Source organism: Rattus rattus, chromosome 2 (genome assembly GCF_011064425.1).
Source record: "Rattus rattus isolate New Zealand chromosome 2, Rrattus_CSIRO_v1, whole genome shotgun sequence".
NCBI lineage: Eukaryota > Metazoa > Chordata > Mammalia > Rodentia > Muridae > Rattus > Rattus rattus.
This window is the reverse complement of record NC_046155.1, coordinates 86,821,764-86,834,800: the sequence shown is the minus strand read 5'-3', so window position 1 is coordinate 86,834,800 and position 13,037 is coordinate 86,821,764. Positions and strand designations below refer to the sequence as shown.

At 46.6% G+C, this 13,037-nt stretch overlaps 1 protein-coding gene across 1 annotated transcript; it reads left to right on the top strand.

The window, feature by feature from the left end:
- The first annotated feature begins 7,463 nt into the window (after window positions 1-7,463).
- On the top strand, window positions 7,464-12,184 carry LOC116893932 (calcitonin gene-related peptide 2). The gene is made up of 5 exons (XM_032895650.1): window positions 7,464-7,589; window positions 8,635-8,730; window positions 8,968-9,123; window positions 10,796-10,979; window positions 11,725-12,184. The coding sequence occupies exons 2-4, from the start codon at window positions 8,642-8,644 to the stop codon at window positions 10,953-10,955; spliced, it is 405 nt and encodes a 134-aa protein (XP_032751541.1). The 5' UTR covers window positions 7,464-7,589; window positions 8,635-8,641; the 3' UTR covers window positions 10,956-10,979; window positions 11,725-12,184.
- The last annotated feature ends 853 nt before the right edge of the window (window positions 12,185-13,037 follow it).

Sequence of the window (13,037 nt, the reverse complement as noted above, 5' to 3'; positions counted from 1 at the left end):
AGTGACTCATCTTTCACAGTATACTATGGATGGAAACCTAATCTTTCCTATTTGTAAGATGAGTCAGCCACAGTCAATGTATTGCTTGATATTGTGAGCTACGGGAGCCTTTCTTTGTGCTCTGCCAGTGTTTACAATTGTCACCCACAACTGACTCACCCTAAAAGCACCTGAACTACCTGTGTGGGGATTTTCTCTGGTTACAGAAGCCACAGAGGATGGCTAAACATGCTGGGGCAGGAATCATAGATAAATAATGTGAGTGAGGAGGCATGCTCTTTACTGCGGCCTAAGGGATGTCCCAGGGATTAAGCACCTATTGCCTATAGCAGTCAACTGCTCACTGCTTCTCTGTAATGCCTGTCTTCCTCCTCTTTCCTCACTTCCTTGTCCCCTTACTGGTGCAACTTCCCATGTAAATGATTTATCTCTAAATTCTTGTCTCAGGATTTGCTTCTGGAGAATTGCAAAGCAAGGCAATGATTAGCATTTACGCAATGCTTGATGTTCGATGCACACTATTCTGTTGTACGCCCTTTATACCTTACTTGATCCCCATGTCAGCTGTATAAAACAGGCACTACTATTATTCCTGTTTTATAAAGGAAGATCAGGAGTTACAGAAGGTTTTAATGATTTGCCTGTGACTATTTGCTAATAAATATGGGAGGCAGATTTTGGCTACCAGGTAGTCATACCTTGTCATTTGAGTATTTAACTATGCAATAGAAAGAATCATGCTACCCATTAAGCTAGCTACCAGATGCCTCTACTTACTTTTAGCTTCATTGACACCAGATAAAATAAAAATGTAACCCCCCAGTTGGACAAGCAACATGCTAAAGAGTGACATGTGACTGGTGGTTACAGGATTACAGAACACTTTCCTAGCTAAAGAAAGTTCTATCGGTGGCAGTTATAAAAGGTGCTCTTTAGTTCACAGATTGCTGAATACTTTTGTTACTACCTAGGGGTCTTGATTGGGTTCATTTTCTCTGCCAGTTAAAGAATTAAAAGGCAGAAAGAATCTTGCACTCAACAGTTAGCAGAAGAGAAATCTTAAACACGGAAGACAGGAGCAGATGGAACCAGCAGTTGAAGAAAGGTTTTCATGGTGGTGAAGAAGCGTGTATACAGCAGGCTCACAAAAAAGACCATCTGAGAAGCAGAGGGGGAAGAGGAAGAGGAAGAGGAAGGAGAAGGAGAAGGAGAAGGAGAAGGAAAAGGAGAAGACCCACAAAGTCTTTGATTTAGCTGTTAGGCTGTTGTCTGAAGTGGGGAGGGTGAAGAAGAAGCAAGCCACCTTGGAAGTTTATCATCTTTATTATCTAGTCACAGCCCCTCTCCCTGTCTGACTGCCCACTAGAGAGCCTCCACTAGTCTTTTACATTAACATCACAGAAACACTGAAAGAAGTATTTGAGATGGTTACTGCTTTAAAAGTCTCCTTCATATAGCTCACAGTAGAGAACTAGAAGAGATAAGAACATGGCAGTGGAGTAGCTTCATGCTAATACACTAGAGCACTGTAGAGTCATTGCAGAGACACTCAGGAGCCTCTCTTATCTCTCCTCACTTTTGACTTGTTCTAATCACTTCTACTTAACAGGATTCTACTCTTCTCTGGTTGACATTGAATTAGACTGGAATTGGGGTTAGAGACGGATGTCCTGACAGTGACTAGAAGAAACTGCTAAGACTCAATAACACCATTTTGAGATTCGGTGAGGGAGGAAATGAATAGCTAGAAGCGATGGGGTGTTCAACAGCAGGGGAGTCAGCAGTGTTGTGGTGAACAGACTTGTTCACTGGGATCAGGACATAGAGCACTCTGTGAGGACCATTCCTTAGACAGTGCCTGGGAATCATCCAGAGAACATTAAGAAGAAAGTGCCCATCCACAAGGGCCTTTACAAAGTGTTCCTCCATTGAAAATGTGTTTTTAGTGACACTGGAAATTTACCTTGACAGACACAACCAGTTTGTGATTAGCATGTCAAAGAAGTTTAAGGACCTGTATTTCTACCCTCTTGTATTGTGAAACAGTGCTGTCAGACCAGACCAAGAGAGGGAGAAGTCACTGGGTCCTTATGAGTTCGAGCCAAGAAAAAATTTTAATAATCTCAGAGGAACTAACCTGAGTAATTTCTTACGTCACTCACTCGAGACTGTCCACCTCTCAGAGCCTGGGTCTGGGCCACTGTGCTTTGCTCATTCTCTGGCAGACACAGAGAAATCTAAAAATATTCCAGAGGGAGCTCTGTTAGTTCGATGGTGACATCTTTATTTCTCTAGGCTTGGGGAGAGACTCATGATGCACAGTAGGAATCGGCTGAAGTGGAGTGCGCGGAGATTGGAAGGCTCTGGGCAGACTGTGTCTCTTACCATTAGGCTAGTCTTGTTACCTGGTTTAGCAAACAGGAAACAATGTGGAGGTGTCTGTCTTGTGTAAGTCCTGTGCAGTGAAGAAAGACACGAGGAAGCAAACACCTGAGAAAAGCTTGGGACGTGGAGCAGTGGCTTCCTCTCTTGGCAGTTGCACAACAGGCGAAGAGTAGAGTAATTGCGAGCCCTGGGGATGGGGTACAGGGTGGGGTTTAGGCTACACACACAGATTCTAGATTTGTCTCACTTCTCCTGGGTCCTGAGTCTAGAAATGACTGGAGGATCACCATTACAAATGAGGGACTCCCAACTCTCTTTCCATTACTTTGCAGCTTACTCTCCATTCTGACTGCCACCCTGCTACTCCACACAAGAAATTAGAGGACTCCTCTCAAACAGTGGTGAAGAAACACAAACATGCCAGGGTCACCATCTGGTAACTCCAAACTACAGTTTAGAAGGAACGAATGTACTTGAAGAGGTGGCTTTCCCTCTCCAATTACCTTAAGCTAGAAAAACCTCTCACAGCTATGTCCAGGCATTTGTTACATACAAACAACTCTCCTGCCTTCACAGTTTAGGACGTCATTGCTCCCTTTTACACAGAGAAGAAGAATCAGCAGAGAAGAAAGACCAGAGATGCAAGGATCACCCCTAACAAGGAAAGAACAAACAACCTATTTCCAATACTCTCAGAGAGCTAGGATACACTGAATCTGTTTACTTAAGCTATAAAAAGAAACAATAAGAGATAAATTAAGGCTCTTGAAAAATCATAGCTATGATTAAAAGAGTTTACAAGTATACATTCAAGCACCAGAAACCCCCTCCAAAGTTGGGAGAGACAGGCAGGCAGGCAGGCAGGCAGACAGACAGACACAGAGAGAGAGAGAGAGAGAGAGAGAGAGAGAGAGAGAGAGAGAGAGAGAGAGAGAGAGAGAGAGAGAGGAGAGAGAGAGAGAGAGAGAGAGAGAGAGAGAGAGGAGAGAGAGAGAGAGAGAGAGAGAGAGAGAGAGAGAGAGAGAGAGAGAGAGAGCACATAATGCTTCAGGGCAGGAACTTTAGATTACGACCATTCCCTGAGAATTCAGAAAATAAATGAGGATGGACCTCACCAAGGCACATCACAGTAACACACAAGAACACTAGTGAGGAGAGGAGACGGAGGTCAGGATCCTGTAATAACAGAAGGCTTCACCGGGAGCAGAGTGGGAATAGAGGCTAGTAGAAAACATTTTTGAAATGTGCAGTGAAATTGATTTCTGATCTAGAATTCTCCCCAAAGAGCCACTGGTAATCCAAAAAAAGTGAGTAAGTTCCATCAACATGGACGAGTAAATTGATGAGAGGCAGATGGGATCCCAGGGAAAGGAACAAACAAGGCAGAGAGAAAGAATCGGGCAAATGGAAAGAGGGACTGGCAAGTTGGTGTAAACAACTGTCTGGCTAAGTGAGGTACGCACTATTACTGTGAAGTCCTAAATCTAGGACAATGCTCTGCACATCGCAGGTCCTCAACAAATGTACATTCATTGACAGAACTCTGCTATGAAATATTCGTTCTGGGAATTTTTTTTAAAAAGTGCTAGTTAAGATACTAGTTTTTCTTCCTGTTGCTATGAGGGAAAGCAGCTCCGGAGAGGTTTGTCATGCCTTACAGTTTCAAGGGAGTTTTCCCTTGTTCGAGGTAGGCGTGGCTGCAGGAGCTTGAGGCGGCTGGCTGGTCACATTGTGTACAGCCAGACAGCTTAGAGAAATGAGCACGCCCCTGCTAGGATTGCTCTCCGCCCCCTTTGAGGACTGGGGACCACTCCAAAAGTGGGGCAACCTACATTTGGGGTGGCTTCCCCTCTTCAATTGCCCTAACCTAGAAAACCCCTTACAGGTATGTCCAGGCATTTTTGATTTCATGGCGACCCTAAATCCCATCAAGGTGGCCGCAGAGACTAATCATCGTGGAGACATTTCCAAAACTTCGAAAGCCAGACAGCCCAACCTTATGTTTCTCTAAAAATTCAAGACAGGCCTTCTCGAAGTTTACAACTAATGGTGTACAAAATAGTTAAGCTGAGCATCAAAATGTCGAAGAAAAAAATTAAAAGCCAGAGAAGTTCCTAGGAAAGTATTCTTTATGCTAGTTAGGTTGGTGGGAGACAGCTTGAAGCTCAGGCCAGTTCCAGGGAAATCGAGATGCAATTTCCTCCATTTAGAAAGCAAATTACCTCACTGACTTCTTTTCTTGTTCATTCACTAATATAATTCTAAGCTGGGTTGAGAGAAAGTGCCTTGTTTTGCTTTTCAAGCTGATGGACTCTACCTAGAGGTCTTTAGTATTTCCTCTGGCATTTGATTCCAGAAAGTTCCACCAGTACACCCATTCCTCTAGTTAAGTGAAAAGTCTTCGGATCAGCAGTGTCTGCTTCCACCTAATGGCTCTAAACCCGCCTTAGCTTGGCTGTAAATTCATTGTCTGGTTCTAGGCTGTGCCTCTGGAAGTGTTCATTGGTTCCCTGCTTCACTCTTTCTAATTTCACTGGTTTGTCCTGTATATAGTATGCACTATTCACAGGTAAGGAAGGAAGGAAAGGAATTAAAAAAAAAAAAAAACCAGGTCGAGTAATTCTGGGTGTACAGAGAGGTGAAATAACCGGTCTTGTGGGGCTCCTAAGAAGATAACCAACTTGCTGAACTGGCTGTAATTATTTTTGTTGGTCAGAGATGCTGGATGCCTTTACAGAAACTACGCATATTCTATCCTAGTCAGTCAGCTCCAGGTTGGGTGCTGTGTGTTGGGCACTTGCATAGCTGGGAGCTGTGCTCCTGGCTGCCCTCTGTCTGTCTTAAGACTTCTGAAGAGTCCTGGTGTTGAAGATCTTGTCTTTGGAGACCATATGGACCTCCCAGTGTCTAATCTCGAAGGTTCCATGTTCTCCCAAATAAATGTTTGGAGGTTTTCTCAGCAGACCGTACCAAGATTCCTGATATATTTCTCTACGTACTTCCTGCTTCCTCATGCGTGTTACTGATGACTGGGTCAGGCTGGAAAGCCAGGAGTGAGGCCATCTTCGTCCACTCTCTCCATTTAATGGTGGCTGAGTGACCATGGAAAATGATGCTGCCTTCAGTTACTGCACCACAGCTTTGCCAGACTCCAGAGGCAGTGACAGAGGTATAGGGATGGGTAGTGCAGGGTACAGATACTCTTAACCTCACAGAGTCTCCTTTGCAGTCTACAGCCATTTTTCAGGCCCAAAATCCAGAAGGGGAACGCAGATGTCACCTATTATGTGTAGGACTTTTGGAGAGAAGACTCTCAAACAAAGGTCATTTCCACTATTCTCCTTCCATCCAGAAGTGAACTCAACAATCTGGACGCAGAGAGACCTTCCTTTCATGAAGAAATTCCTTTAGAGAACATTGGTAGAATGCTGTACCAATTGCAAAATAATCATTACAAAGCTATCCTATGCCTCTGCTGGGGGCAGCTTGATCTGCATCTAGCTTCCTAGGGGAAACTGTCTCCCATTCTCCTCAGTGCACTGGGGACTGGAGGCCAGTGGGAAATTCCCAGTTGGGGTTTTTCAATTGGGGGAGGGTGGTATCATCTGCCTTTGTGCCAATGTCTAGGACCTGAATCAGAAAGTGACTCAGAGGACCTGAGCAAACATATTGAGTTCCTTTCTGATTCTCAGAAACTGAAGGCTAGGTGTGGATCTCCACAAGCCACAGGTAAAGTCTTTCCTACACATTGCTGGAAACTCCTGCAATCTGGGCACTTTGGGGAGTCCTGGTGCTGCAATCAAACAATGGAGAAAGAAAGCCTGAAGCCTTAGGAGTGGGTGTCTTTTCACTTTCTAGTAACTTCTGGCATAGGCGTTATCTTCACACACCTGGGAATAGGGAGAATGGGCAAAATGAACTCTTAAAACCTAGGTTAGGAAAGCAGGAGATACTTAATTTCTTTCCTTGGGTGTGCATTTATTGATGTCCGTGGTTGGGGACATAATTCATGCCTGTTTCTGAGAGCAGAAATATGAAATTATTTTTGGCTGGAGCTCAGTTGATTTGGGTGAGTGCATGCACACAGCCTTCTGCTGAAGGCAAATGGACTAGAGTATTCCTCAGTGACAGAGTGAACCAAAGGCCGCTTCCCACTGCCTGGCTGTCTGATGCTTGAACCTACAGATGTTTAACCAGCAGCTGAGCGATTGTGAAAAGTTCCCTGCTGGCTCCTGGGTTGCCACGTCTGCTCAGGTGATAAGCGAGGACCTTGGCTCAGCTCTTAAGCGTTGCAGAATGGAGTGGTGGAGATGGAGGGGAGATGAAGGGAGCTGCGACCTGGGCACCAGTTTTGGTTGCTAGGCAAATTTGCCAGGGGCACCAGGGAAGTGCTTTAATCTACACACTGTTGCTGCCGGCAGTGTGAGGTCTTGGATTTGAATGGGGCGGGGGTGGGTAGGTGGGGGGGATGGGGGTTGAGGGTTGTGGTGGGAGGTGTGCAAAAACCATAGTGTAGGATTTAGAGGGTCTGGTACGGCAGGAGAAAGACCAGTTCCCTGTGCAATCTGTTAACCTGCCCCCCTCTACTCTCTAGTTTCTACCCTTTTTAGGTGAGGCGAAGCACTTACTGCTAGAGTTACCATTTGGGGCAGGCGTGTCAGAGGTACCCTAATGGATCCTAGGACCCGCTCCTTCCCGCGACACCCATCTTCCTGGATCTATCTATTGAAGTCCTCTTAGAACCCGGGAGTGCTGCTCATCCTGCCGGGGAGTCCAGCCGTGAGGTTCAGGCCCCCATTGGAGTGGGAGGCAAAAGGTTGCAAGCTGGAGTTCCGGCATTAAAGAGGTAGTGACGCCAAACTCCTGCCAAACTCCGGTTTGCTCACATTCTGGACCGATTTACCCTCTCTGTATTCTTACCCCACCCCCCACTCCCAACCCTACCCTTACCCCATCCTCAGCAATGACCTTAAAGACAGGGAGTGGACTGCTGCCTCCCTCCTGCAGAAGTGCAAGTAGCTCCAGCTATGACGTTATGGAAGCTCGGTCAGAGCTCTGATTGGTGGAGAGAGCTACTGCAGACCCCCCCCACACCCTCGAGATCAGAGAATAAGAGACCAGAGCTCTGGGGACAAGCCTACACCCGTGTGTGCTCTTCTGGAGTGGACACTTCGCTCTCACTGTTCCAACACTCGGGCTACCAGGTGAGAAATTAACTTCTCAATGCATACAGCTCTCTCTCTTTAGCTTGTTTCCTCTTGTTGCTGCTCTTTTTGGTACAGTATTTCACACTGTAGTCCAAGTTGACCTGGCACTCACTTTATAGCTCAGGTTGGTATGATCTCAAACACGCTAAGATTTTCCTTTCTCAGCATCCCAAGGATGTGGATTACGGGCGCAAGTCACCACACCCCGCTCTACTTGGGGTCCCTGTTTCTTATCATTCCACATCCATTTCCGCCTTCCTGCAGCCGGTGCTCCAGTCAGAAAGTACGGTATTGACGGTATCTCTTAACTAAAGTAAGCGGGACCCTTACGACTACTCAGGAGCCCTGGAAGCTGGGTGACCCTATCTAGGAGCTTCTGTGGCCCCTTCCTTGAGGACAGGTGGTCTTGCTGCACCCTAACCAGTTTGGGGATGGGAGCTCCTTGGACCGGGGATTGGAGAGCACAGACCTTTTCTCTCAGACGTTTCCAGCCTTTAGCATCCTGGGGTTATCAGCAAGCATCTGGGTCTCACTGCGGGGAGGAGGGAGGAGTCCAGCACCAGGTGCTAAACTGCACGTCTGCAGTTCTGAGATACTTTAACTGGGATTTAAAAATTCTCCCAACTCTGCAGATGGAGAGAGGGATTAGCTCCAAGTTACTTTTCCTCCCCAGGGCAACAGCTCAGAAAAGGTGGTTATAATAATTTCAGCCCATAGTAGCAGGGGCAGTCAGGAGCAGGGAGCTCTGGGTGGTTCTTGGTTTCTTCACAAATGAGAGCAAAAGGGGCACGGCAGGTGTGTTCTCCTGCAAGTTGGGGGCAAATGAATGCCTGTAGCTCATCCGTCTTCTTACACAGAGCAGAAAATGAGAACCTCCCCCACTCGTTCCTGCTCTATCAAGCCACGCACTACATGGTATCTTTTGAGAATCGTCAAGAGTAGTAGCGGAGGTGAAGAAAGAGTTACCAGAGCAGTGTGGTAGGAGAACTAGAACCTGGGTCTATAGTCCGAGAGCATTTGAACCATTCTTCTCTTTTTACAGAGACACCATGGACTTCTGGAAGTTCTTTCCTTTTCTGGCTCTCAGCAGCATGTGGGTCCTGTGCCTGGCCAGCAGCCTCCAGGCAGCCCCTTTCAGGTAAATTAACCTGAATCAGGAGTGCAGTTTGGCTCCCCTCCTGCAGCCCCTGGGGTACGTCAGCTCTGGGGCTCTGTAGCCCCACTCGGTTATTGGGAGTTCAGCGCCCTCATGTGGGCACTGGCCTAATGACCAGACCACTATGCCCCTAGGGAAGAAGCAAGGGCTAGGGAAACTTGGCTTCTTACTTGGGGAAGTGAAAGGCAGGGAATCAGAACCTGATTTCTACCTCCACAGGTCAGCTTTGGAGAGCAGCCTAGACCTGGGCACCCTCAGCGACCAGGAAAAATACGTCTTGCTTGCTGCATTGATACCGGACTATGAGCAGAAGGCCAGGAAGCTGGAACAGGAGGAGCAAGAGACTGAGGGCTCCAGGAAAGGCTCCTCCTCCAGGTAAGGCACCCACATATTCAGGAGGACCTGTTCCAGAGAGGTAGAGAGACACTGGCCAGCACTCCAAGGAACTAACCTTGAGTCCCAGCCTCCATGAAAGACAGAGGTTCCAATGCTGACAGAGGGGCTCATTACAATGTTGCTTTCTCCTAAAGACTCTTGGGAAAGGAAATGAGATGTAGAAAGGAGTTGGACTTGCAGCGATGGAAAAACATCGCTGAACTGGCTCAGGTCAGCCTGGTCAGTGTGATGCCAGAGGATGGACTAGAATTTCAGGACATTCTAACAACTTCAAACATTTATTGTTTTGGCACGGAGCCTTCATTTCACACTTGCAAGGAAAAGTTGTAGGGGTGGGGGTGTCTGGGACAGGTAGCAGAGCATTTGAGGTAGGTCTGAGGCATCTGTAGATGTACATGTTGTTCCAGGGTCAGCTGCCCATGTGCTCTCAGCCCTGAAATAGGCCAATCCTGGTCTGGCTCCAGCACTACCCAAGAGAAAGCGTGTGTTGACTTGCACCCCCACCCCAAGAAACCCCTGACAGTATGAAAGACAAACAGCACATGGAAAGCCAGAGAGAGAGTCACCCCCTTTTTCCCCCTTCCCCACACCGTCCTAGCTTACTGCAACTCCAAACCTTCCCAGTGGAGTCTGTGGGAAATCCTACCTCTCCCATCTCCTGCCCCAACTTCTACTCCCCCTGCCTAATTTAACCTGCGGACTCTGCCCATAAGATCAGACCCTGGTGCACAGTGCTGTTTGACATGTCTTCCCTGCCTGCAGTCTGGACATCCCCAGATCTAAGTGAGAATCTAAATACATGAGTTCTGGGCATGTAGGTGCAGGACCCAAACTTCCCCGCCTTCTCTGGTATGGACTCCAGGCCTGAAACACCACGGAAGGAAAGAATACAGCAGGTTGTTTGCAGGTTGTCCATTGTGTTTGATTTGAAGCATCCAAGAGGCCACCGGAACTGTCTGAGTCTTTCCCGGTCTCCTCTCTTGGTCCTGCTTTTGAATCTGTTGCACATGCGTTCTCTGCAAGCTGGCAATAGCAGCTTTAGTGTGTCTGAGAATGTCAGTGACTCAGAATGGAGAGGGCAAGGGCCAAAGTAAGGGGCAGTGAGGGAACCTTCTGGGCCTTTAGGTAGCTGTTCATTACCTGTTCCTCAACACTGAAATGAGCACATCCCTTACATCTCACTTACTTTTCTAGAAGAATCAGAGTTGTAGTGATCATTGCTTTGGTCGGTCAACATCTGAAGTTTGTGAGTGGCCGGGGCCTAGGAAGTAGGCGTAGTTTCAGGGGAGCTGGGCACAGGGCTTGATGGGCCATCTCTGTGATGCAGCTATGGCAACAAGTGTGCTAAGGATCAGATAAGTGCTTCTGAGCCAATGCTACAAATGCTGCTCTTAGCTTTAGCTAGGTAAGAGGGTGTGTGTGTGTGTGTGTGTGTGTGTGTGTGTGTGTGTGTGTTTGGTGATGGTTTGGGAAAGAGTTTCTAGCAAAGACTCTCAGATCATTTCCCTGAATAGCTTTGATAAATGCACTTAGGAGAAACACCATTAAGTGACATGTCGAAGGACTGCAGTTCTCCTTATAGAGTTCCCAGGGGGTAGGAACTCCCCAGCTCTCACTGACAAGACTTCTCTTCTTCCATCCTGAATATCAGTGTCATTTCCCAGAAGAGATCCTGCAACACCGCCACCTGTGTGACCCATCGGCTGGCAGACTTGCTGAGCAGGTCGGGAGGTGTGGTGAAGGACAACTTTGTGCCCACCAATGTGGGCTCCAAAGCCTTTGGCCGGCGCCGCAGGGACCTTCGGGTCTGAGGAACTAACAGCTCCAGGAAGAAGGTGATTTTATACTCTGGATTGGGAGGGGAAGGATTTGTGAGGTAAGATCTACATTACGAAGCCCACTGACTGTGGTAGGGCCTTGGGGGTCCCTGTATCTTTAATATAAGTTTTCTTTCTGAGGTAGTGAGTTCTTTCTCAAACTGAGTTTGAAAATGAAATCGGAAAGGCAGGAGAGATCACGAAGAAGAAGTGTCTTGTTGTTGAGAAGAGAAAGAGGAGAAATGCTGCCTGGATGTGGACAGGGAAGGGCCTGCAAACCTTACCCAGTGCTGTGCATAAATAATGGACCGGCTTCTGCAGGGCTCTACTCTTGGTTGGAGTTCCCCATCTCAGACCAGAGTGCTATAAGCACGTCACTACCAGGATCTGTGTTGTCTTTTCTGCTTTTGCGATAGTCTCAAGCAGTCCAGGCTGGCTTCCTTCTCAGTATATAGAGCTGACTTTGAATTCCTGATCCTCCTGCCCCAACTTCCAAGTGCGGAGATTTTGGGGTCTCTAGAACACCCAGCACCACTTCCAGTACTAAGAGGGACAGTGTCATAGACCTCCTCACACTCTGTATTCAGAATTCATGAGGCAGCTTAGTGGAGGAGCCATTTACGTAAGTCAGCACTTTTAGGAATGCTCGTGGCTACTCACGTGTCTAATCCTTCTTCTTTCCCTTATTTTCACTCCTTCCCTCTCTTCTTTCCCCTCCTCTTGCCTTTTCTTCCTTTCCCCTTATTGTTTCTCTTTATCTCAGGTTACATAAAGTTGAACTCACCACGCCTATTAATTTTTATTAACAACAACCCCATGAGAAGGCCCCATGGACGATGTGTATGTTTGCATCCTGAAAGATACTGAGGGAAAGCACCATTGTCACTTGAGAGGAATGAAACCAAGTATAAATGAGTTAATTCTGTGCTCGTTTGCATCATTTTTATACTGAGTCTAGGGCCAGTCAAATATGATGGTGTCTCCCGCTGACATCCTTTGCAGCAAACCAAATAGGTTCTCCAAGAGCCGTCCAGCCGATGGTAGCAGCTCTGGTGAGCCTCAGGGAGACGTGATATCACTGCCTCTTGTAGCCACTGGGACTTGTAGTAGAGGAGATGCTGTGCCTTGATGTCTCAGAACATGACTGTAAATTTATTTAAGGAAATGTCAAAATTGTACCATTTGTGAACTTCATCAAGATTAAAAAACATATTTTGGATACATTTTTTGAGTCTGTGGTGGTCCATTTCAACTTGTTTTCCTATGTAGTAGTAGTAGTGGTGGTGGTGGTGGTGGTGGTGGTGGTAGTAGTAAATACTTTTGGATGTTTAGTATTATTTATTGTCCTAAGGAATTGTCATATACCTGTGAATTGCCTTAATATTCATGACCAAGCCATAAGTAGATACCCACATTTGAGGAGATAAAGGCACGAAGAGGTAAGATTCAAGGTCACATGAATAAACTGTGATGGATTTGTCATGGTGTTTAAACGTACAGTAGAAGCCACCATGCCTTATGTTTTTAACAAAGCTTCTGATATTTTCCAGATCTCTGTGACCTATCCTTTGGCTTTCCTGCCTGACATGGTAGACCCTTCATTTTGGAGATACATAGAAGTTTAGGCATATAATGTACTTACGTATAATAATGAAGTCTTTCGTACCCCTTACTTGGTTTCAAGAACGATCAGTAACAGTGTTGCTACTCTATGGTCCTCTACACTCTCCTCCTACCCAGTGTATTGTTGAATCAGCACATCTATAAAGATTTCACTGTGCATTTTTAAGTGGCCAAGATGCTGATCATAGCCAAGATCTACTTAACAAGGAAAAGCACATTCATTACTCCTAAAACACACGCAGTAATGGTACAACCTTCCCTAGATCTTTATACATCCACTTTGGCTGATACTGAGTCTTTGTATTGCTTCTGGTTCATACCTTAAGACCCATTTGAGGTAGAGGTTCCTCTCCATCTGCCTTTCTTTTACAACCAATTGGCAAAAGAGACTGGATTATCTGTGCAAGAGTTTCCTCCATTGCTGTGGTGAGGTTGACATGCAGTTTCTGTGAA

Coding starts and splice junctions, on each gene's coding strand:
- LOC116893932 (XM_032895650.1), top strand. CDS start 8,642: ATGGACTTCTGGAAGTTCTTTCCTTTTCTGGCTCTCAGCAGCATGTGG. Junction 8,731..8,967: donor CTCCAGGCAGCCCCTTTCAG/GTAAATTAACCT, acceptor CTACCTCCACAG/GTCAGCTTTGGAGAGCAGCC. Junction 9,124..10,795: donor AGGAAAGGCTCCTCCTCCAG/GTAAGGCACCCA, acceptor CCTGAATATCAG/TGTCATTTCCCAGAAGAGAT.